This window comes from Stegostoma tigrinum, chromosome 12, assembly GCF_030684315.1.
Source record: "Stegostoma tigrinum isolate sSteTig4 chromosome 12, sSteTig4.hap1, whole genome shotgun sequence".
In the NCBI taxonomy this organism is placed as follows: Eukaryota; Metazoa; Chordata; class Chondrichthyes; order Orectolobiformes; family Stegostomatidae; genus Stegostoma; species Stegostoma tigrinum.
This window is the reverse complement of record NC_081365.1, coordinates 15,145,113-15,171,706: the sequence shown is the minus strand read 5'-3', so window position 1 is coordinate 15,171,706 and position 26,594 is coordinate 15,145,113. Positions and strand designations below refer to the sequence as shown.

Here is a 26,594-nt window from a genome sequence, read left to right as displayed (position 1 = left end):
CCAGGTTATAGTCCACCAGGTTTGTTTGAAATCACAAGCTTTTGGAGCACGGCTCCTTCCTCACTTCACCTGATGAAGGAGCAGCACTCCGAAAGCTTGTGTTTTCAAATAAACCTGTTGGACTACAACCCGGTGTTGATGTGACTTCTGGCTTTGTCCACCCCAGTCCAACATCTCCACATCACAAAAAAATGTTGCTCTTATACAGAGCCTTTCACAGCTTTCCAGGATGTCCCAAAGCTCTTTATAGACAATGAAATACATTTTCAATTGGTGTGAATGTTACAGTTGGTGTTGGTCACTTTAAAGCTTTCTAACTTTAAAGGGCCAATGTATATTTGGGTCTCTTGGTTCCCATTGCTAAAGTAGGCCATGAAATACTGGTGAGCTTACAGAATGCCTAATGTTTCTTTCTTGACTATGAAGAAGGTTTTCTGAAAGGTGTCTATTTTTCAAAGAAGCTAAACAATCGGAAAATTTACAGACCACAGGGAAATCAAGATTATGGAAGACTGAGCATACCAAAGGTAATTGCTGGAATTTAAGTAGGAGCCTGATTGCCATGGTAAAAGAAATGCCTAAAATATTCTCAGAAGAATATCACGTAGATATTAAAACTGTGGCTGTGGTAAAAAAGGGACATGATTTCATAGTATTTACTTGGAAGGGAGTGATGACTCTGGGCACTCAAGAAAATTCTTCCTCAATTTGATAAAAAGAATGTCTTATGTAAAACGGATACTTTTTTATTCTTTGAATTAAGATGATAAATTCATAAAAATACTGAAAGACAATGAAGTAAATCATTCATTGGTGTTGCTGATGATATAATTTGGTTTAGCCGATGTTTTTCTAATATCTGAGTTACCTACCATTGGAACTCATGTTGATACTTGGATGGAACTACCAGCTAATGTATTCCTGTTTAACTGGTATTTAAGGCTATTTCCATTAGTTTTCTCATAAAGTGAATGTCAACAAAAGTATCCAAAGGAGAAAGAGAAGTGTTGACTGCACAAAAATTTGCAGGATAAAGTTGAAGTATGTTCACAGATTTAAGCCAGAAATGCGAGGTGGGTGACCCATCTTGGCCTGCTCTAGAGGTCCTAAAATTACAGATGCCAGTCTTTACCCAGTTTGATTCACTCCACGTGATTTCAAGAAATAGCAAAAGGAAATAGTTACTGCAAAGGCCAAGTCATTTAAATATTCCAGGAACAGCACTGAAGACTTATACTGCAAACCTTGCTGTGCCTAAACCAAGAGATGACAAGGTGTAGAGCTGGATGAACACAGCAGGCCAAGCAGCATCAGAGGAACAGGAAGGTTGATGTTTCCGAAACGTCAGCTTTTCTGCTCCTCTGTTGCTGCTTGGCCTGCTGTGTTCATCCAGCTCTACACCTTGTTATCTCAGATTCTCCAGCTTCTGCAGTTCCTACCATCGTTGTGCCTAAACCAAGTTGGTTCCAGTATACTATGACACTGGCATTTATCTGGTAATGTGGAAAAATGCCCAGGTATGTCCTCTTCTTAAAAAGCAGAGTTCCTCATATTTAAATTCACAGGATTACCATTAACCAGAAAATTGAATTGGACTAGACGTAAATACTGTACCCACAAGAGAAGGTCAGAAGCTATGAATCTTTCAGTAAGAAACTTAACTCATGAACCCCCTTGAAATTCTGTCCACCATCTCCAAGGCACAGGCCAGGAGTATGATGGAATACTACTCATGCTTGCCTGGGTAGGTGCAACTCCAACAACCTTTGAGAGGCATGACACCATCCAGGATAAAAGCAATCCACTTGACTGGCACCACATTCATAAACATCAACTTGCTCCACCACTAGCACTCAGTAACAACAGACTGGAGCATCTAGCAGACCTACTGCAGAAATTCACTGAGGCTCCTTAGACAGTGCCTTCCAAACCCACAGTCACCATCATTGAGAATGACAAGGACATGGGAATATCACCACCTAAAAGTTCCTCTCCAAGCCATTTATTATCCTGGCTTGGAAATATATTGCTGTTCCTTCTTTGTCATTAAGTCAAAATGCTAGAATTCCCTATCTAACAACTCTGTGGGTTTATCCATGCAAACAGATTGCATTGGTTCAAGAGGGCAGCTCACCACCACCTTCTTAAAGGCAATTAGGTATTAGCAATAAATGCTGCACCAACCATTAATGCCCACGTCCCCTAAAGGATGAAGGAACAAGAAATAACCAAAAACTCTGAGGAGAATGTTATATTTGTACACCATAATCCTTTGGGGCAATTCCGTGACAAAATTCACAAGTATTTCATTGGATGATGCTATTTACGAAACATTAATGTGGCTAGGAATGGCAATAATAAAGCAGACAGATTTTCCAGAACAGAAACAAATGCAACCGAATGCTGTGATCAAGATGGATTCCGGTCGGATTTGGTTATGATGAAAATTAGTGAATATTTAGGGCATAAGTGTTATTCCTGTTTAGGTACCATTGAAATGGTGTTACAAAGAACATTTTGATAGCAAATGAGAATGCCTCTCAGGAATAACCTTAAGTTTTTCTTTTGGGAAGGTGTGATGAAAGGTCTATTCTATGTATACTATTGGACTTTTGGATTTGGATTAATGTTCTGATAGTCAGAAACTCCTCCTGGAACTGTGACCTAAATGCACCATTTTCAAGAAAACATATCATTGTAGTTGAGCGCGTGACAAATCCCTATGTTATTAGTGGAATAAGACCTTTATACTTTCTAATTTGTAATATTCTGACCAAACAGAACAAAACCATTAGTTTTGTTTTGACTCAGTTCAGAACACAGTAAAAGTTTACTTCAAAAGGGAATTGGCATCTTTTCAGCAGGAGCTTATTTTTGCAGTTAAAATGAAATCAGTTACCGCCACAGTGACTTTTTTTTTCAGTTTATTAGGCATTTAAGCCAAAAGAGTCTCTTACCATCCTGACTTGGAAATATATCACTGTTCTTTCAATGTTACTGGTTCAAAATCCGCAAACACCACCCCTAAAGGCACTGTGGGTCTACCTATACAAAATGGACTGCAAGGGTTCAAAAACCAACTGACCACTGCCAGCACCATCGCAGCTAAAGGATGGGCAATAAATGCTAGCCTAGCCAGTGATACCCAAATTCCCTACGTGAAGAAGTAAGATGGAGTGTTTTGGATAGAAATGCTCAAATTCTTTGCTTTGGAAATGCTTCAGGCCATCAAACACAGAAAGGAATCATAAATTTATTTCTAAATTATTCAAGGGAAAGAAACTGGAAAGAGTCAGTGAAGTAAAAACTTCAAGAGTTGAGATTGGAGTACAATTTCTCTGTACTGAAGTCTCTATCATGGATGATTTGGGGAAACAGAGTGGAAATTTGTTTTGATGTTTGTGTTAAGATCTATTGAATTGTAGCATATCTACATGTATAGCTTGGTTTGATTTTCTTTCTTCAGAAAAATAAACTGATTGTGAAAGAACATCTGTAGCCTTGTGTGAATATATTTCAGTCACTAACACCAACATTCAGTATCTGAATAAATGAAAAATACAGTCTAACAAGCCAGGCTTCATTCTGGTATCCTACTGGTCCAGCGTTACTATCAGCCGGGATTAAAACACTTGGTGAATTGTTAGACGTTGAGGGGAATCCCAATATTTGGAATGTCAGGAATGGGAGCACAAATTGACCAGAGTGTATGGTCAATTAATGATTATTAACAAACACTAATAGTTCCTTCCTTAATGCCTCTGTTGACATTTTACTGGTGTCAGGAGGGGATGCCTCTGAGTAGGGAGACCTCCAGATAAATCCTGGCTGCCTCTCAGTTCCTTTGTAAGGCAGTGCTCCTCATATCAGGTGACACTAAAATTGGTGGGAAGTTAAGTTGCAATGAATAAGCAAAAAAATTATTTTTAAAATATTTAACCTATGTTTCCTGATCAACTTGTTCAGAGATGTTATTACATACCTGTGAAACAGGTGGGACTTGAATCTGGGTCTCTCAGTCCAGGGGTAGGGGGGACTCTAGCGCTGCACCACGAGAGGGTCCCTTGGATATGAATATTAAAAACAGCTAGAGAAAAAATGGAACTCAAACTGCACAGCAAACAAATGAATGCTTTGTTAGCAACAGCAACAGCAGCTACACAAATGGAAGTTGTTGGAAAAACTCAGTGGGTCTGGCAGCATCTCTGGTGAGTCTCTCTTCCGATCCTGTGATACTTTGTCAGAAACTTTTCTAACAGACACATAACGTTCTTAACACTCACTTAATATTTGCCCCACGCTTTCTGCTGCTTACAGCTCCATCTACTGGTGTTATTTTGTGTGGCAGCTACAGCAAACACCACACTAAATTGTTGATATGAAACAACCCGAAACTGTTGAGTCCCCAAACACAACCATACTCAGATCCCTCACCTCCACATCTCTGTTGACTGCACCGTGTCCTACTCTAGCTCTGACACAAGTTCCATGTTTGTGTTTGTCACCATCACTTGTGGTCCATGTCCCAGTGCAGTAAACCTAGCATCCTTCTGCACCAATCTCTCTCACTCCTTCTTCTTTCCAAGTTCTTCTGAGCATTGCATCATCTATGTGGCTCCCTCCCACCACTCCACTTTAGAAAGCAAAACTCTCAGCCAACACAGTCATGCATTCCAGGATCAAAACAGAAATTGCTGGAAAAGCTCAACAAGTCTGAGAGCATTCATGGAGAGAAAGTAGAGTTGACATTTCGGATCCGTTGACTCTTCTTTGGAACTGATAGTAGTGAGAAAAATATTTGTATATAGGTTAAAGGTGGGGTGGGTGGAATGGGGAGCACTAAATGATAGGTGGAAATGGAGCCCAAAGAGAGAGAAAGACCTTTGGACAGACAGAGTGCGTAACGGTCAGTCTGGTGGAATGAATAACTGCAAAAGGGGTATTATTAGGGGTCATCACATAGGCTGCTGTCACAAACAAAGGATTGTTTGTGGGAGCAGCCCATGTGATGTCAAGGCTGAATGTGTGGGGGCTCGCAGACCCTAAAATTGTTGAACTTGATGTTGAGTCCAGAAAGGTACAGAATTCCCAAGTGGAAAGTGAGGTGCTGTTCTTCCAGCTTGCGCTGAGCTATGCTGGAGCATTGCAGCTAGCCTGAGACAGAGATGTTGGCGTCAGAACAGGGTGACATGTTGAAGTGGCAGGCAACTGGAAGCTCAGAGACTTTTTTGTGGGCAGAACGCAGGTGTTCTGTGTAGGTGTTGCCCAGTCTGTGTTTTGTCTCCCGAATGTAGAGGAGACCACATTGTGAATAGTAGGCCAGATTGAGTGGAGTGCGGGTAAATCGCTGCTTCACCTGGGAGATGTATTTGGAGCCTTGGACATAAATGGGCAGGTGTTGCATCTTCTGTGGGTTTCAGGGGAAAGTGTTGTGGGGCTGTGGAGAGGAGTTAAAGTGGGCGTGGAAGGCATTGCTGGAGAGGGTAATGGAGTTGGCCTCATTAGGGGCATCTCAGTGGCTATTAGATAGGCATATGGATGATAGTATAAAGTAGAGGTGGAGGTTAGATAGGCCTTAGGTTTAGGGTAAAGGTTCGGCACAACATCGTGGGCCAAAGGGCCTGTATTGTGCAAAACAGTTCTATGTTCTAAAGTGAAGGGGGAATAGACCAGGATGTGCCAGAGAGAACAGTGCCTCTGGAAGGTTGACAAGGGAGGGGAAGGGAATACGTTTCTGGTGGTGGTGGATATGACAGCTAATGATCTTCTGAATATGGATGCTGGTGGGATGGTAGGTAGCAACAAGAGGGACCCTATCGCACTTGTGGGAGGAAGGAGAGTGAGTGAGAGCCGAAGAGTGGGAAATAGTACGGACATGGCTGTGGGTCCCCTCAATCACAGAGATGGGGAATCCTTGATTGTGGAAGAAGGTGGGCATTTCAGACACTCCCTTGTCGAAGTTGGCCTCATCGGAACATATGCAACGGAGGCTGAGGAATTGGGAGAATGAAACGGAATCTTTACGGGAAGCATGGTGCGAGGATGTATGATCCAGGTAGCTGTGGGAGTCGGTGGGTTTAAAATGGATATTAGTGGCCCAGAAATGGAAACAAAGATGCCAAGGAAGGGAACAAAGGTGCCATTGGGGTGGAAATTGGAAACAAAACTGATAAACTTTTCTAATTTCGGACGAGTGAGGGAAGTAGCATCGATGATGTTATCGATGTACCAGTGAAAGAGTTGTGGGTGGGGGCCGGAATAGGACTGGAACAAGGGATGTTCCACATACCCCACAAAGAGACAGGCATAACTGGGGCCCTTGTGGGTACCCAGGGCCACCCCCTGTGACCTGAAGACTGTGGGAGGAGTTAAAGTCTAGGAGGAGTGGACCAGAATGTCCCAGAGGAAATGGTGCCTCTGGAAGGCTGACAACAGAGAGGAGGAAAATATGTTGTTGGTGGTGGTGGCATTCTGCTGGAGGTGGTGGATATGGCAGTTAATCATCCTCTGGATATAGATGCTGGTGGGATGGTAAATGGCAAGAAGGGGTACTCTATTGCTCTTGTGGGAGGAAGGAGAGTGGGTGAGAGCTGAAAAGTGGGAAACGGTTCAGGCATGGCTGTGGGTCCCCTCAAACACGGTGCTGGAGAATCCTTAGTCAGGGAAGAAGGTGGAGGGGTTTAGAGAAATTGTTCAGAGCGACGACAAACTCGACCAGGCAGTGGAGGATGGAGACGGTTCAGGCCTTTTTATTTTCAGGAAGGAATGGAGAGGCCTGAGACTGTCTGCATGGGGGATGGGCACATAAAGGGACCACACGCCCATGGCAAAGAGGAGGCAACTGGAGCCCTTGAACTGGAAATTCTGGAACTGATGTAACATGTCAGAAGAATGGCATATATAAGTGGGAAGAGATTGGATCGGGGAGCAAAAATTGCATCAAGTCAGGAAGAGATGAGTCCTGTGGACAGGATCAGGCAGAAACAAAGGGTCTGCGTAGGTGGACCTGTTGGTGGATTTTGGAAAGAAGGTAGAAGTGAACTGTGCAGGTTTGGGGGTCTATCAGCTTGGAGGCAATGGGGGGAAAGATCACCAGATGAAATGAAGTTGGTGACTGTTGTGGACACAATGGCCTGGTGTTCAATGGTGGGATCATGGTCCAGGGCAAGATAGGAGGAGACAGCTGAGAGCTGGTGCTCAGTGTCAGTAATGATGAGGTCAGAATGCTGGACAACAACAGCATTGCCCGTTGGTTTTATTTTATGCATTTCAGGATTCTGTCCCGAAAACCTTCCACTTACTTTGAATGCACTCAAAATCTTCATTTTCAATCCTTCCCAATACTCAATTTCTAGATGTTTGGACATTGCAGGAAGTTCAGGGTGCTATGTAAATGCAGTTGTAAGGCATTCATTCTCATTTGCGATACTATAATTGTCAAACAAATAAGGTCCTCCCATGCTCAAATTTCCAGTGAAAAATATTATTTCTTCTTGGTTCAATGCATGTTTTTCATGTTTTTTTTAGCACAGTCACAACTCTCATTAAACAGATGTGTTTTCTACTTTAATGTTAAAGGAATTTTTTTTTATAAAAAATATTGTTGACAGACCTTCCTTTTCCTTGTTTGTGAGTATAATGTGATCGGCTGGTAATCACGCAATGGAGATCTAGAAGTTCCCAGTGGTTGATCCCAGTCTGGGATGAGTTGACTAATTCCAGCCGGGATGGGATTTGGGAATTCCATCATGTTCAGTGTCCCTGGACATGGACAGATGTCACAAGACAAACAGAGTCAAAGGCTATGAGGGAAAGGCGGGAAAGCAGACTTTGCGACTATCAGAGCAGCCATGTTCTCATTGAATGCTAGAAATGATTCAATGGGCCAAATAGCCTACTTTTGTTCCTGCAGCTTATGGTATTATACAAATCTGATGGGGCTCCCTGGTTTGACCTTCACCAGAAAGTTAGTCAACAGTTCTTTGAGCATCACTGTACTGCACTTACTGTCTGCACCTAATTGCCCCAGTGTCAAGAACAACTGCAGTCCATGTGGCGTAGAGGAACCCACAATTCTATTAGGGAGGGAGTTCCAGGATTTTGACTGAGTGACCCTGAAGGAATGGAGGCATTGATCTGAGCCAGGATGTGGTGTGGTTTAGTAGGGAATGTTTGGGTTGGTGGTGGTCAGCATGTATTTCTTCCTTCGTCCGTCTAACTAGTGGACATAGGAGCTTGGACAATGCCATTGGAGAAGGCTTGGCAAGTTGTTCCTTGTAGATTGTATACACTGCTGCCATTCTACACTGCTAATGGACAAAGTGAACATTTAAGATGGTGAGAGATAGTAGGAACTGCTGATGCTGGAGAATCTGAGGTAACACGGTGTGAAGCTGGATGAACACAGCAGGCCAAGTACCATCAGGGGAGCAGGAAAGTTGGATGTTTCGGATCGAGACCCTTCTTCAGAAATGGTCTTCAAAAGGGTCTCGACCCAAAACGTTAAACTTTCCTGCTACCCTGATGCTGTTTGGCCTCCTGCGTTCATCTAGCTTCACACTGTGTCTTCTCTTATTTAAGATGGTGAGCTGGGTGCTCAGATACTCACATGCTGATAGGAAAGCCTAGTGAGGGATACAACTTGTAAAATCATTGTTGAAGGGCAGTCATTTTTTAAAATTCATTCATGGGATGAGGGTTTCCCCGGCCAGGCAGCCTGTTTTTCCTGACTATCGACAATGGATTCACAGCCATTGTTAGATTCTTAATTCCAGATATTTTATTGAATTCAAATTCCACCATCTGCTGTAGCAGCATTCAAACCCAGGTCCCCAAAACACCATCTGAGTCTCTGGATTAATAGTCCAGCGATAATACCACTAGGCCATCACCTCTCCTATTAACTTCACCTTACTGAACTATTGTTTCTCACCATGACAGAATGTCCCAGCTCCATCAGGCCATCAATGGGTATAAGACTATGTACTCAGTCCCTGGCTCTCCAATATCACACTGGGACATGAATATGGAAATAGAGATAGATGACATGAAAAAGAAAGGAACTGCTATTGTGCACACCAAAACTACAAAATATAACCACAGCTATAGAATGCAGGTCTTCTTAGAACTCTTGGAGTGGGAGTCAGTAATGGGCCCTTGACTTGAATTGTGGGAAGAGAGACTAGAAATTTTGACAGGATAGGTTTTTTTGTAAAATGTGCTGCAATCAGGTCTCATAAGCGCATAAAAACACGGGGCTTGGGAGGAGGAGTAGGCCATTTTGCACTTCAAACCTGCTGCATTTTTCAATTAGATCTTGACCAGTTTGGTTGGATTTTTAAATTCCATCTACCTCTCAGTCTGTCCCCATCTTTCCATAATTCTTCACTCCCTTCTCCATTATAACCAATCCAGTCCTAAATACATTGGATGACCCAGTCTTTACTGCCTTCTGGGTTAAGAGGATTCCATAGTCTGATAACCTGCTAAGAGAAAAATATTCTCCTCCCTTCTGTCTTAAAATGGAGACCTTTTATTCTTAAACATTGTCCCCTTGTTCTAGTCTCCTCTGCAAGAGGAAATATCTTCCCAGTATGCACCCTATCAGATCCACTCAGGACTTGTGTGTTTCAACACGATTTCCTCTCATTCCTCTATAAGTATAAGGCCAAGCTGTCCACTTTTCCTCGTAAGTAAGGCCTTCATTGAGCGAACCTCCTCCGAACTGCTTCTGATGCACTTGCTTCATTTTTCAGTTAAAGACACCCAAACTGTACATGATTCTCTTGATATGGACCCACAAGGCTCTGTACAGCTTCAGTAAAGAAGGGGTGAAAGAAAAGTCTGGAGAAGGGTCTAGGCCAGAAATGTCAGCTTTCTGCTCCGATGATGCTGCTTGACCTGCTGTGTTCATCCAGCTCTACACCTTGTTATCCCATTTCTATATTCGTTCCTCCAACACCAGCAGCCCATTTGTCTTCCTAATCATTTACTGTACCTGCATTCTAACCTTTCATAATTTATGTACCAGGACATTCAAATCCTTCCGTACCACAGAGTTCTGCAATCTCACTACACTTAGAAAATGCAGCATAATACAATACTAAACATATAGAAATAATTGTCTCCTTTGCATTATATTGTTAAATTCATGGCATGCTAGCTTCACTATCTTACTTCGCTGATGTAGAAAATAGGGTTTAAGTATTCTTGACCTCAGGAAAGATGCAGGATGTCTCACCCCCAAAGTCAGAAAAAAGTATTTCAGTTTTAACTGTTATGGTACAACACCAATTTATACTATGGAAAGCCCTTCTTCATAATGATGTTTTCAAATATCTTGACCAGGCAGGAGAAGAGGAAACAGATACCATGAAGGAGTTTGGCAGGAGGGGAGCTGGAAGTATAGTGGCTGAGAGACTTTCTGAGAATAATTTTAAAATAGGAAAGCAGTGTTCTAAGGAGCATGAACCAATGGGTCGATAACAGCAGTGACAATTTACATAGTGTCTTCAACATAGTCAGACACTTCATGAATTTTCACCAAAGTTGCTATAAAACAGAATTTGACTTTGAACCATGGAAAGTTACTTTAGCTCAGTCAGTCAAATAGATAGATTTTAAGGAGAGTGTCTTAGTGAAGGAGAGAGAGAGAGAGAGAGAGAGAGAGAGAGAGAGTGATAGAGAGGTAGAGAGTTGGAAAGATTTAGGGAGAATACTACAGAGCTTAGCAGAGCAATTAAATTGGAACTCCTCAAGTGGCCAGAATTGGAGAGTCAAAAAAGGTGGAAGCTTCCTGGTCAAAGCTGCAGAAGATGGAGGGATTCTGAAAAAGACCATTTCTAGAAACTGTGCTGAAATACAGATAAAAATTGAAATTACTGGAAATGCTCAACAGGCTTGGCAGCATCTGTGGAGAGAAATCAGAGTTAGCGTTTTGGGTCCAGTGACCCTTCCTCAGAATTCAAGATGTTCTGAATTATAATGCCACAGCTGATAGTTGGCAGATGGGATTGAAGAATGTACTTCTCAAACTCAAACTCGCAAACTTCTGTTAAGTTCCTCAGTCATTTGAGCATAGAAGTTGGGAAGTCATGTTGAGGTTGTATTGGTGAGGCCTCTTCTGCAATACTGTATCCAGTTCTGGCTGGCCTTTTCCCTAGGATGGGCCATGTCAAGACTAGGGGACATACTTTTAAGGTGAGAGGAGAGAGATCTAAAAAAGATATAAGGGGCAAATTATTTTACATAGGAAGTGTGTGAATGAACTTCTTGAGGAAGTGGTAGGTGTGGGTACAATAACAATGTTTGAAAGATAGATTTAGATAGACGCTTGAAGAGGAAAGGTTTGGAGGGATATGGGTCAGGAGCAGATAGGCAGGTTTCGTTTAATTTGGGATTATGTTCGGCATGGACTGGTTGGACCGAAGGGTCCAATTCTATGTTTTTTGACTCAATGAATCTCTAACCTTTAAATTCTGCGTAGTTTTTAAAGAGTAGTCTAAAGTGCTCCTCATCCAAATATTTACCATAAATGTATTTACCAGTTGCCAGCTCAACAATTTCATTAGGGCAGTTGATAAGTTTTGATAATTACGTCAAGTAAGTTATTCACTAATGGGATTTAAATTTGTAATGCCCTGGCTGCCCCGAACTTTAATGGTAAATTATTTCAACAAACAAGTTAATAAGGTGCAGTGGGACCTGCCGCTTCTAGAATGAACGTGCACAGGCTTGTCTGGGAAAGAGTTGTGCATTTCTGTAATTTTTGAGAGGCCTTTCTAACCCAAAGCTGGAAAATATTCATTCTTGTCAAAGGGAATGAAACAAAACATTATCAATGTTGCGAACTTATAATAGCTTGTTATGTAGATATGTCAAATTAGAATATAAACCGATTAGAAGGGATTATGCTGGAGGTGAGAACAGTTCCTGGCAACATTATAGGCTATTTGAACAAGTGCAGTGAAAGTTTACTAGACTGATTCTCGGGACGGCAGTTTTGTCAGATGAGGAGAGATTGAAATGACTGCTTCTCAGTTCACTGGAGTTTAGAAGAATGCGAGGGAATCTGAATGAAACATATGAAGTTCTGACAGGCCAAGACAGATTGGATGCAGAGATAATGTTTCTCAAGGCTGGGATTGGTGATCTAGAACAAGGGGTCATGGTCTCAGAATATTCAGGAGGTTCTTTCAGGACTGAGATAAGGAGAAATTTATTCACTCAGAGGGTGGCAAAGCTACAGAATAATTTACTTCAGAAGTCTGTGGAGCCAAGGCCAACGAAGAAAACAAAATAGATTTCAAGAAGCTAAATTTGTCAAGGGTTACAGGGAGAGTGCTGCAGTGTGATGTTGACATCGAGGATCAGCTATGATCATGCCTAATGCCAGAGCGGGCTCAATGGGAGGTGTGAGCAGTGTCTGGACAGAGATAAAGAGCTTACCTTTTGTCTTTTGGTCTTATAGGAATAGAGAGCAGGGGTGAGAGAGCTTTGGAGAGGGTACAGAAATGGTTTGCCTGGATACTGCCTGGCTTGGAGGGTATTGGCTATGAGGAGAAATCAGAAAAAATAGACTTGTTTTCACTTGAATGTTGAAAGATGAGCGGTGACTTAATTGTAGTTTACAAAATTATGAAAGGCACAGATAGAGTGGACAGTTGGAGTCTTTATCCCAGAGTAGGAATGTCCATTACCAACTGACATTGTTTTATGGTAAAGAGGGTAAGTTTAAACGAAATGTGAGGGGAAAGTTTTTTACACAGAGGATGTTAAGCGCCTAGAGTGCACTAAAGGAGGAGGTGGTGGAGGTGGATATAATAGCAATGTTTAAGAGACATCTTGACAATTACAAGAATAGGCAGGGTTTAGAGGGATATGCTCCACTTAGAAGCAAATGATTTTTAGTTTAGAAAGGCATCAGTGTTAATGTAGTCTTGGTAGGTTGTAGGGCCTGTTCCTGTGCTGTACTGTTCTTTGACCTTTGCTTATAGTCTAGATGCTCTGACCTACTAGGTACTATTTGGGACTGAGGTCTTTATTTGCTATTTCTTATTGGGGCCAACACTTAAATTCAGGTTTGAGCAAATGCAATTCAGATAAGATGTTAATCAGTTGCGCTGTCTATGTCACAGATTAAGAAACTTATGGTGTTATACACTTCTTGTGCTGTACTGTTCTTACAGCATCCTCAGAAATACTTCATCCTTAACCAACAGTGCAACCAACAGGCAAACTGGTCATTCATCTCTCGTCACTGCCACAATTACTTGCAACTGTGCTCAGTGCAATGCAGTAGAAGTAGAATATTCTGATAAGGTGATTGATATATGTATGTACTTATAAAATACAAATTAATTTCCCTTCTTTCTTTAATTTTCAGTTTATAAATGTTTGTGTGCAAGTACATATTTTCATGTTTCTTACATCAATAACAGCAGTAACAGCAATATGATTCACTATTCATGTTTCTTACATCAATAACAGCAGTAACAGCAATATGATTCACTATTCATGTTTCTTACATCAATAACAGCAGTAACAGCAATATGATTCACTATTCATGTGCAATAATGGGAAGCGTGATAAAAATTTAAATATAAATAAATTTTTTTTCTTTTAAATCTTCAGTGCTTGCAGGAGAACAAATCTATTCATTAGGGTTTCTTGTCAGGACTGTGCTAACTATAGGAGTTACAGGTATTTAGTGGTTGGAGCAATGTGTTTGGTATTGTTCCCTCGGGCCCTGTTCATTTGGCTTACCATACTTTACCTGGTTTCTGATGTGATTCTGTTGTTGCCTTGTTCTTTATTTGTGTTTTGGTCTGAGACACATAATATCTCTTATGTGTGTTATTTATAGAGACATGTCAATATAGTGCACATGGACTGCAAGTTGTAGAGGTTGCATCCTTTAACCTCTTCTGTCTGCGCTAACACCACATTGTACTGAAAATTGTCCCCTTTGTGTTGCTTTGAAAACTATCTTAGAGTAAGGCCCTGGATAATGAGGGTTGAGATGAGGAGAATTTCCTCAGAAACTTGCCAAGCTTTGGAATTCTTTACCCTGAGAGCCGTGGATGTTTAGTTGTTGAATATGTTCATGTCAGATTTTTGATTAAGAAGGTATATATAGATAAAATAAGTAAGTGAGATTGAGGTAGAATTTTTATTGAGTGATGGAGCAAGCTTCGTGGGCTCAATGGCCCACATCCCCCTCCTAATTCTTAGGTTCAAACTGTAAACAAAGGTGAAAAGGCTAATGTTTTACAACAATTTATTTTACAACAACATCAAGATATCCCAAAACCCTTTTCTATCAATGATATAACATATTGGTTACCTTGAGCATTATAGAATGTAACAAGATGTTCATAAAGTAACACTAAGAGTACATTGGACATTACAGGAGTTTTCCTTCTGAGCAAAAGAAGTAGATGTAAGCCCGTTTCTGAAGAAGGGCCCAGGCCTGAAATGTCAGCTTTCCTGCACCTCTGATACTGCCTGACCTGCTGTGTTCCTCCAGCTCCCACTGTGTTATCTCTGACTCCAGCATCAGCAGTTCCTACCATTTCTGATGTAAGGCACAAAATATTTTTAATGCAGCATTGTTACTATCCAAAATTCAATGTTTGAAAGAGACATAGGTACAGATCCAACAGTAAATTTCAAGTTCCTCTTGCTTCGGGGGTTTTATTTTATTCATTTACGGAATGAGGGCATCGCTGACTAGGCAGCATTTTATTCCCCATCTCTTATTGCCCAGAGGGCAGTTAAGAGTCAATCACATTACTGTGGGTCTAGAGTCACATGTAGGCCAGACCAGGTAAGGATGACAGTTTCCTTCCTTAAAGGACATTAGTGAACCAGATGGGCTTATCCCCAAAAATTGGCAATGGATTCACAGTCATTGTTAGATTCTTAATTCCAGATTTTTTAAATTGAATTCAAATTCCACCATCTGCCATGGTGGGATTTGAACCCAGGGCCCCAGAGCATTGCCTGGGTCTCTGGATTAACAGTGCAGCAATAATATCACAAGCCAATGTCAATTTCAGAGCTATGAGCCAAGTGAGTGGCAGAATGCTGCATTGTTTTACGATTCTGCGAAAGGGTGAATGTTTACTGTTTCAATCATACGTGTATTTCTTACCTATCCACCTTGCCCTTTCCTGCTGGGAATGTTGCAACGTTTGAGTGTAAAAGTTTTTGAATCCCTCAGCATGAGATATAGGCATTAAAAAGGTTCACCCAATTCACCTGAACAATTTTAAAGAAAGCTCTGTCTTTGTGTGCAGTGACCAATATCTACAGAAATAATTTTTCATGTGGAGTAAGATAATTTTGACAGCGGTCTGAATTTTTCTATTTTTGTAACTTCATTCACGATATTTTTTTTAGAATGGACTGTGCATGAGCTGGGTGAGACTCTGAAAAGTGTAGGAACTTTATTTGTTTGGTAAAGGAAACCTAACATGAAAGTGTTTAACAGCTATTCTTTAAGCCTTTGCTCTATTTTTAATTTTGTATCAAGTACTTTACAGAGGAATTGTTTGCAAGTAGAGTAAAAACAAGGTGTGGTGACGAGTTCAAATAGTTCTGTCAGAGAACTGGCCCTGGACATAATGTGTCAAATAATCTCTTTCAGTGCTATGTGATCCCATGTCTCTATTTCAGATTCCTCATATAACTGCTAACAAATGGTGCAAGTTAGCAGGTTTGGAACTGAAGTCTGCTTTCACAGGTACTGAACCTCTCAGATAACTTCCTCCTTAATTTTCAATTCAGTAAGACAACAACGTCTCTTCAATTCTATCAGAAAAGCAATGCAAATGAAAGCAATAAGGTCAAATGCCAAAAGATTTGTTACTTAAATCTGAGAAAATAGAAATTAAATATTTGATGCCGATATTCACCCTGTCAGAACATGGGCTTCAGAAGTGAGGGCAGTTAAGATATTCATTCTAGACCACAGAACTTTTTAAAAGTAATGATTCAAATGAAAACGTCACAATTTCAGCTCATGGTTTCCATTCTGACTAATCTGTCGTAGACTTTGATGTATCTCACTGAAACATTGAATAGTGCTGAGGGTTTGGACGATGTCCTTCTAGCTGTGGGGTCTGGGTTTTAATTTAATGCAAAATGGTAGCGTGAAAATCTCTTCAGTTTGGCTGAGAGGGCCTTAAGTGCTATAGGTATGGATTGTCCTGGAGGGTCTACATGGATTGATTTGGGCAAGTTAGAAAATGCTGACCCAGTCATAGTAGGAAGTATTGATCTGAATTTAAATTTAAAGTTATTGATGAAAAGAGATTTTTTTTACTTGGAGGTGTTTAATGGTGATGTTGAGAGGGAAGAGGAGTAAATTATATTAGCTCCTGATGTTGATGTTATTTGCTTTTAAACCTGAAAGCAAGTATATAGCTGAGTAACTGTGAAAGTACTGTGTACATATTAAAACATTAACAATGTAATTTTCTGGCCATGTTCTTATTTCACCATTTTAAGTTCACTTTCTGGTTTGACTCTGTTGCCGGGCTCGATTCTGACACCATGCCTGGCCCCAGTCCCCATGTGAGGTGTTACCATGGTATTTGTTTTCATCTACCTGTGCTAATTACACAGTTGCCTCCGAGGCCTCCGAGACCAGTTTGTGGTGGAACCACGTGGATGTGTATGCTCCAAAGGGGAGAGGGCGAGGCTCATTAGCTGGTCTTTTGGGTTGTTGATGTGGAGGCTGCGGCATCGTCACTGCTAAGAATAATTATCTCCAAAGCTGGAATCACAATAAAGCCACATCAGACATTATCGTTGTGAAGTTCTTTTTGAGGAAGAATTCTTTGTGGTATTCTTCTGAAAGAAATGAAACCAAATCTAATTCCAATTGTCTTCTTTTCAATACTTTGGAGTTTACAGGGCAGCATGGTGGAATTGTTTTGAATATTAGAAGGCAAACATCCCTTCATGCTGACAAACTCTAGCAAAGGCTGGCGTCAGCTGTAGAAACATAGAAAATAGCAGCAAGAATAAGCTATTTAGCCCTTCAAGCCTGCTCTGATTTGTCATTCATCATGATCATGGCTGATCATTCAACTCAAGGGCCTGTTCTTCCTTCAATATCCTTTCATCCCTTTAGCCCCAAGTGCTATATCCAATATCTTCTTGAAATCATATGCTTTGGCCTTGACTGTTTACTGTGGTAGCAAATTCCACAGGCTCACAGGTGAAGAACTTTCTCCTCATTTCAGTCTTAAACGGTTTACCCCATATCCTTAGACTATGGCCCCTGATTCTGGTCCTCCCTGTCATCAGGGATACCCTTCATCTGTCTAGTCATAGGTATATAGGATCACAAGTCTGCACATGCATCACTTTAAATGGGCAAGCAAACCACCCATAGCCAGAAATGAAAAGCAACTATGAAATCTTCTCGAAGGGATGGAGACGCCGATAAAAATGAGCTTCACATATATATTTTAAATATGGGCTAAGAGGGTGTTGGCTGTTCGGCCCCTCGATGCTCGTGCGCCATTCAGAGGTTGTGGCTGATCCAATTACAGCCTGGATGCCATTCTTCCCACCCAGTCCTGACAAGCTTTTAATATAGCAGCATGCTTTGTTTAGCTTAAGTGGAGAAGGAGCCCCATTAATGTACAAGGTAGGAAACAGACAGGATTGGGAGGAATGCTGGTTTCACACTGACGACAGTGTGATTTAATATCAGGCAGCTTGTCAAAGCCACATTGCACTTAACCCCTAAATAAAAACCAAAAGAGTTGTGGCTGCTGTAACTCAGGAACAAAGACAATCCTAACTGATTCACCCACAGGGAAACTCATGGGATCAAAAGCAAATTAAAACAGAAGTTGCTGGAAAAGTTCATCAGGTCTGGCAGCATGTGTGAAGAACAATCAGAGTTACCTGCTGAGCTTTTCCAGCAACTTCTGTTTTTGCTTGTAGTTGATTCTATTAGTTTCCCTGTAGGTGAGTCAGTTAGGATTGTCTCCCATTCCCCAAAAAGCCGTATATTTCAAATAAGCAATTGTGGATGGAAAAGCTTCTGCAATTGCCAGTTCCTGCAATTGATGTGCATAAATAAAGGTTGAACATAAAAATACACAAGAATTGGGAGAGGGGGGTGAACCATTGAGGCCCCTGGAGATTTCACTGCCATTTGATAAGGACAGGAGTTTAAATGTTAAGGTTGAAAGAAGAAATGCACTGACGTGAGGCTAGCATTTCCCTGAGCCCTGATTATTTGCACTGATGTGCCCCTGGTTTGATTGCTGGACAGAAGGGATGGACATGAGTGGAAACTTGTGCTTTCTTAACAAACAACAGTGTGGAATTTTGGGTGTGATTCTGAGTTGTGTTGGTGGTCGAAGGTCCAGCCTCAAGCCTCTAAAGCAGAAGTGTGTGAAGTGTTATTTGCAATGAAAGCCGCTGGGAGCATCTAGTGCTGCAGAAGGAGGTGTTGGAGGCAGTGGGAGGAGTGTGCATGTGTTTGTGTGTGGAGGTGGTGGACGGTGGGGGGAGGGTGGAGAGGGCAGGGCCAGAGCAAACAGTGCTGAGAAGGGAGCACAGGTGCAATATTCACAGGTGTATGACTGACAGCGCCGAAAAGCAGCTCGCTTTGAGAGGTCATAAGAGCAAGGAATAGAACTGCGAGTGACAAAGGGAGAGGCACCGAGGAACTTATATGGCGGAATAACACAAACTAACAGGAGGAACAGAAGTGTGGGATAATTTGGAATATTACATTTCATGCAATGGTTGGGATGTTAACCATTGTCCTGATTTTATTAGCTGGAGTTGCCTTAGGGCAAGAGGCTGACTTATACACCTGTAAGTAGATGCACAATAATTTTACCTCCTTAAAAATAAATACAGCTGAATGTAAAATCTTTGTTTTTAAAATACTTCTGATGTGATGCATTACTTTTATGTAACTGTGATATTAGTATTAATAGGAACATGAGACAGTGTGGAGTGTGAGAGTGGAATTGAAGCAAAATAATTCATTAAACATGGGCAATTCTGCTAGAGGCTGATGGATCTTACTCAATCAGTTGGTTGAAAAAGCCAACATGATAACTTAGGAGCAAATTACTGCGGATACTGGAATTTGTACTGAAAGCAGCAAATGCTGGAGATTACAGCGCATCAGGCAGCATCCATGGAGAGAGAGCAAACTAACATTTCAAATTTAGATGACTCTTTATCAGAGCTGAAATGAAGTGTGAAGGCTTTAATGAGGGTTCAGGTTGTGAGAGGAGAGTATAAAGAGAGAGACATACGAATCATAAACTACCTCATGGCAGCAAACCTTGAAAATATGTTCACAATGATACTTGAGGGACCACCAGTTTATTGCAAGGGCATCTGGAGGTTGGACACAAAAATGCGGCATTCAGTATAAACGTTACCCTTCGGCAACCCAATTCTAGCATCCTGAATAGACGGGGAGAATTTGTTTTTACTGAAACAACTCTCTGAAGCTGACAGACAGATATCACAGATTAATGACATTCACATATTTTATGAATCTCTCGTATTTGTGCAGGTGTAAAGCCATAAATCTGAGCACATTTAATGATATATTTCTTTTTTTTTACTGTGTCATTGTATGTCGTGCACACATTGTGCATGATTTGTGTGAGTCGATTTCCCATGTGGTATTACAGAAGGTTACCAACATTCAGAATGCATGAGGCATTGGGAGATATAGAATCATGTTTGGACTTTCCACTGGATTAGATTAGATCCCCTACAGTGTGGAAACAGGTCCTATGGCCCAACAAGTCCACACTGCCTCTCGGAGCATCCCACGCAGACCCCTCCGCCTGTAACCCACACACCCCTGAACACTACAGACAATTTAACAGGGCCAATCCACCTAGCCTGCACATCTTTGGACTGTGGGAAATCGGAGCACCCGGAGGAAACTCACACAGACACGGGGAGAAAGTGCAAACTTCGCACAGATAGTTGCCCAAGGCTGGAATCGAACCCAGGCACTGTGAGGCTGCAATGCTAACCACTGAGCCACTGTGGAAGATGCAGGGCTCAGGGAACTGGTGTCAGGGAGTGAAATGGTGGAGCTGAAACAGTTGGTTCTCCTTAGAGGTTGGGATGAAGGAGGCTGGTGAAGGCTGATGAGGGGGATGTCACACTCAGTGAATTTGACGCAATGAGTGGGTCTCCATGAACTTGTCCCTAGCTGCTATTTGGTTAACTCTTTCAGCTTTAACATATCAACTTGTTGAAGTGGAATGAGCCAACATCACTGTCAACAATCAGTGAGTATCTTTCTGCCAAGGCCTCTGGTCGTCACATTGCTAACATTATAGAAAATGCTTCTAGAAAATGGCCTCAAAGTCTAAGGGATCCATCTTTAGCTGTCAATCTGTGATGAAAATTTCTGGCATTTGAAGTGTTCTGATTGGCATCAGTACCCCTGGGAGCCCTGGAAAGGGGATCCAAACACTATCCCTGATTTCCAAAGCCCACCACCATCCAGTGACTTATGCTGGAGCATACATACCAGGTACAAACCAAAAGAACTGAGGATGCAGTTAATCAGGAACAGAAACAGAAGTTGCTGGAAAAGCTCAGCAGGTCTGGCAGCATCTGTGAAGAAAAAAAATCAGAGTTGACATTTCAGGTCTGGTGACCTTTCCTCAGGGTCTTTTGAGGAAGGGTTACCGGACCCGAAATGTTAACTCTGATTTTTTTTCACAGATGCTGCCAGACATGCTGAGCTTTTCCAGCAATTTCTGTTTCTGTACATTCAAGGTGATCAAGTTTGGCTGAGATGCATCCGTAGTTCACTAGTCAGTCAACAATTACTGTTGAAGAATGGAAGCAGGGAGCAATAACAGAAAGTTCTACAAGCCCCGAGTAGAATTTATGATCAGGACGTAACACTTTCAGGATGACTACAATTCTGAGCAATCCTGTTCTCTAAGTTTGACAATCTCTGCCTTTTCTAAAATCGAAGGTAAATTTTATGCTGTGGAGAGATGATGATGTCGTGGTAATGTTAATGAAATAGTAATTCCAAGACGCAGGCTAGGATGTTGTGGACACTAGGTCAAATCTCAAACAATGCAACTGGTGGAATTTAATTTCTATTAAAATGATACATGTGATAATGATAATGATTAATGTGATACATTAGAATCACAGAACTCCTAAAGTGCGAAAAGAAGCTATTTGGCCCATCAAGTCCACACAGACCTTTTAAAGAGCATATCACCCAGTAGTCCCCACCCACCCCACTGTATCCATGTAACCTAACCCTACCCCACCCAACCTACACATTCCTGGACACTACGGGCAATTTAACATGGCCAATCCACCTCGCCTGCACATCTTTGGACTGTGGGGAGGAAACTGGAGGGAGCCCGCACCAACACGGGGATAATGTGCAAACTCCACACAGACAGCCATCCAAAGCTGGAATCAAACCCAGCTCCCTGGTGATGTGAGGCAGCAGTGCTAACCACTGAGCCACCCCATACGTTCAATTACTGAATATGTTTGGAATTGAAAACTAGTCTCAAAAATGGTGACCATTACAGTAGCAGTGATGCAATAACTGGTTAATAAATGTCTGTTAAGGAAGGAAATCTATTGTCCTTACCTGGTCTAAACTACATGTATTTCCAGACCCACAGCAATATAACTGACACTTCACTCTCTCTGAAATGGTCCAATGAGCAACTCAGAAGTGGCAATTAGGGATTGAAAGCTATCAGGAGTGCCCACATCTGATGACAGAATTAAAATAAAGCTCTGATTCCAAGATATTATGGTGGTGGAATGACTAAGTGTTTGGTCCTTCAAAGAACCAGTGCCAGCACAATGGGCTGAATGCCTGTGTACTGTAACAATTCATCATTCTCGACTGAGATGTGAGTGTTGCTGGTAGGTTAAACAATGGTGTGTCTCACTAAACTATTTTGGAAGAAGTTCAAATTCAACCACATTATTGTGGCTTTGGAGTCTCGTAGGTAAGGTTATTAGACTTGCATCATTAAGGGAGTCTGGGAACAAGATTTTGCAATTATCCATTTTGTTTTCATTGTAAGTACCAGTTTTTTAAAATCCCAACTTTGTTTAAGTTATTTAAGTTAAGGGGCCGTGATGGCCTAGTTGTATTCTCGCTGGACAGTTAATCCAGAGACCCAGGTAATGTTCTGGGGATCCAGTGTGACAGATGGTGGAATTTGAACGCCATAATATTTGGAATTAAGAGTTTATTGCTGACCACAAATCCATTGTCAATTGTTGGAAAAACCCGCCTGGTTCACAAATGTCCTTTAGGGAAGGAAACTGCCATCCTTACCTAGTCTGGCCTGTATGTGACTCCAGACCCACAGCAATGTGGTTGATTCTGAACTGCCCTCTGGGCAATTAGGGATGGGCAATAAATGCTGCCTAGCTAGTGACACCCTCATCCCATGAATGAATTAAAAAATCATTCCCCAGTCATTGTGATAGGATTCAAACTCATGCATCATTAGCCCAGGTTCCAGGATTAGCAGTTTGGTAATAAAATCCACTGAGCTTCTCTACCTAGTAAACCACCTAGAAGTCACAGTTAACTTTGGGTCTTTGGATCACAAAATATTTTTGATCATGCTCACTGTAAATTTCCTTAGATCTGCTCCCACTCCTTTAGTATAACTTTACTTGTAAGTGAACCAAAACAACGGAGTCTCTGGCATACAGGAGAAGTCAGGATTGAAATATGGAAGCAGAAGGGTGGAAATTCCTCACCATTGTATTTGAAAGCTCATGACTGTCTAAGAATTCTGGCTTAGAGCATGGGCATGACTCACATAAGGCATATGTCCTTAGCCTTAAAGCTTGGCTAAGCATTAGTAATGAGGTCATCTTTGGACCATATCGACAGGGAAAGAGAACTGGACATATGTTTCCTCAGAAAAGTCTCATTATGAATGCTTGGTTGAGCTCTAGTATTCACATAGCCAAACCTGAACTCTATCCAATGGAATTGTTCATCACCAGTGGACAGCTGAAGGTGAAGTATTTGTTTTGATTAATCGGCATCTTTAGGATGATATCGAGATCCATTCCTTCTTTGTTCTGTGTTTTCAATGACTCCTTGTTTATGTGGACAAAATGGAAAATGGTGAGTTGAGACAAAGCTTTTAATATTGATATTATAAATGTCTATATCTGAAACATCACTGGGGTGATAAAAAGAGCAATCTTTTTCTGAAACATTTTCTGAATGGTTGATTTTTTCCTCAATATTTCAGGACTTGCTTTACTATTACGATGTTGCTCATGAATTCGGTACGAAGTGTAAACTGGGTGAGTGAGCATAGAAGGAGAATAGAAACTTGGAAAGGGCATGGGGTAATGAGGCACATGGAAGGAGCATGGAAATTGCAAGTTAATTGTACCTGGCTCTGGAATTGGGACATAAATCACAGGCTGTGATTCTTCACCATGTATTGTACTTATTTCAAACATGCTATCAACATACAAGTCGTTTACAACAGTGTGGATTTATATAGCACCTTTAATAAAGGATTATAAATCAAACAAAAGCCAACATTGAGCCAAAGAAAGAGACATTAGTCAAGGAAACTCAAAGGTATGCTTTTATTAAAATATTGCACTAAGGAGCTATACATCATTGCATTAACTTGTTAACCACTACAGTGAAATTTGAGCTGTATTTTTCTCTAAAATGACTGTATTAGTTGAAAACCAGATGAATGCCTCCAGCAGGTAGACAAAGCAAATTTTTAACTGGTGGTACAAAGGAAAGAGTTTAGATTTTCAGCAAGAGATGCAGTGGGAATACGAGGAAAATCTTTTTTCCACAATGAGTGGAAATGGCCCTTAATCCCTGGCGCTAGGAGGATGGCGGAAGTAGAGATGGTCAAAAATTTTGAGAGAAAATTATAAAGACCATGTAATTAGTGTCTATGCTAATTTCTTTAATTGTATCTCAGGCCTTCTCCCTGATTTCTATACCCACATCATCGCTCTCACTGATGAATGCCAGTGCAATGTGTTCATTTACAACACTTATCCAACATATTCTGGTTCCACACACAAATCAGTGAGGGAGATAAATTTGCAGGACTACAGTGATAGTGCAGGAGGCTGAGAATGATTGGATCACACTACAGAGAACTAACATTGACTCAATGGGCTGAATATCCTCCTCTGTGCCCTTATGTCTCTATGGTATTTATTGGAGGTGCTTGGCTCCTGGAGAGCTGACAAGAACTCTATGGTGCCTCTTTTCAGGAAAGCGCACCAAATTAAGTGTCAATCAGGCAATTTACTGGGCTGTGGTGGAACTTCCTGGGATCAAGGACCCAGGAGGGGGAATTAGCTGTTGTTGGGTGTGTGTAGTCATAGAGATGTACAGAATGGAAAATATTCTTTGGCCCTTGTGCATGTACCAGTGAGAAACAGCCACAAAACTATATTGATCCGTTTTCCAGCACTTAGCCCATAGGCTTGTATGTCTTAGCATTGCAAATGCACATAAAAGCACTTTTTGAATGTTATGAGGGATTTCAGCTTCTACCACAATTACAGGCAGGTTCCCACTACCTTCTGGGTGAAAAAAAGTTTCCTCACCTCACCCTTCTGCTCCTTGCCTTAAATCTACGCCCTCGGTCATTGATCCCTTCATCAAGGCGAAACAATTCTTCCTGTCCACCCTAACAATGCCCCGCATAATTTGACATGTTTCAATCATGTTCCCTCTCAATCTCCTCTGTTCATAGGAAAGCATGCCCCAGTCTGTTCAATCTTTCTTCATAACTGAAACTCTCCAACCCAGGCAACATCCTGGTAAATCTCCTTGGCTCCATCTCCATTGCACTCACATCCCTCCTATAATGTGGATTCCAGAAATGCCCAAAATACTCTATCAATGGCGTAAACAATATTTTAAACAGTTACAGCATCACCTCCCTGTTCTTAAACTGCATTCCTCAGCAGATAAAGGCTTGAAGTTCGTATGCCTTCTTAGGCACTTTATCCACCTGCCCTATAACCTTAAGGGACCAGTGCACACACACCCACTGAGGTCCCTCTGATCTTTGATGCTTCCCAGGATCCTATTGTTCATCACGTACTCCCTTAGCTTGCTGTTCCTGCCCAGGTGTATCACCTCATGTTTATCTGGGCTGAATTCCATTTGTCACTGGTAAGACAGTCTGACCAGTCTGTCCTTATTCCTCTGTGGCCCTACACTATCCTCCTCACTATTTACCACCATGCCAATTTTTGGTCAGCTCCTTTTGGTCAGCTCTTCAAAAAATTCAGTCAAGTTAGTCAGACATGGGTTCCCCTTAACAAAACTATTCTGTCTGTTCTTGATTATTCCCTGCTTCTCCACTGCAGATTAATTCTCCCCCTTAGAATTTCTTCCAATGGTTCCTCCATCCCTGAGGCTGGACTGACTGGCCTGTAGTTTCCGGCATAAAGTGTTCATTTAGAACTGTTATCCAACATCTTCTAGTTCCACTGCGATGGTCCTTGATGTGTCCTACAATTTCTCTTTTTATCTCTTTCCCCGAAATACACCTGTAAAACAACTTAGGATTTTGCTTTATTTTACCTACTAGTATCTTTACCTGTACCCTTTTAGCTCTTCTAGTCTCCCTTTTAATTTTCCTGTTTCATATTCTGTACTCCACTACGTCTTCCACTGTTTAGAACCCTTGGTATCTGAGGAGTCAGGTCAACATCTAGACCAGGGGTTTTTCTCTCCCCCCTACTCATGCCCCACACACCACATCCTGATGTAGGATCCCGTGATTAGACACTAAGTGCCTACAAGTGAGGGACTACCCCTCCCAGAGCTCACAAACAACTCTATTCAGGAAGGAGTCCCATACCCACAGCGGTGTGAGTACCTGTGGGTCTTTGAGCTATGAACTTAGTGATGCAGAGTTAGGAGGGGACCTCAGCCACCAAAATCACACTTTTAAAAATTCCTCCTCGCCCCAATCACCGACACCACCCCCACCACCAAACCTACCACGACGGGGGACATTAAAGTCTGCCTGATAGCTTTTCTTAATTTCTGACATCTTTCCAGATAATGGACTTTCCTGTACCTCATACAACCCATGCCAACATGTTGTTAAGTGGAATGTACTGAGGTTTTGTACGTCATTTATACAAATGATTTAGATGAGAATGTAGAAGACATGGTTAGTAATATTGTGAACGACATATAGTGGACAGTGAAGAAGGAATTTTTTTTCTTTTTCTTCGTTCATTTATGGGACAAAAGTGTTGCTGGCTAGGCAGCATTTATTGCTCATCCCTAATTGCCCAGAGGGCAGATAAGAGTCAACCACATTGCTGTAGGCCTGGAGTCACATGTAGGTCAAACCAGCAGTTTCCTTCCCCAAAGGACATTTGTGAACCAGAGATGATGGGAACTGCAGATCCTGAAGAATCCCAGATAACAAAGTGTGAAGCTGGATGAACACAGCAGGCCAAAAGCATCTTAGGAGCAAAAAAGCTGACGTTCCGGGCCGAGACCCTTCATCAGAGGTCTAGGCCCGAAATGTCAG

The 26,594-nt window shown here is 41.7% G+C and overlaps 1 protein-coding gene across 4 annotated transcripts in view; it reads left to right on the top strand.

Annotated features, from left to right (window-relative positions):
* Positions 1 to 18,565: 18,565 nt before the first annotated feature.
* LOC125456771 (uromodulin-like 1) overlaps positions 18,566 to 26,594 on the top strand; it is a 103,295-nt gene continuing 95,266 nt past the window's right edge. For 3 of the 4 annotated variants that reach the window (XM_048540172.2, XM_048540170.2, XM_048540169.2), the window contains exon 1: positions 18,566 to 18,849. In XM_048540172.2, the coding sequence (XP_048396129.1) occupies positions 18,774 to 18,849 (76 nt within the window). In that variant the 5' untranslated portion in view covers positions 18,566 to 18,773. Of the gene's footprint in view, positions 18,850 to 23,047; positions 23,165 to 26,594 lie in introns of those variants that run through there. The other variant, XM_048540171.2, reaches the window with a different exon arrangement.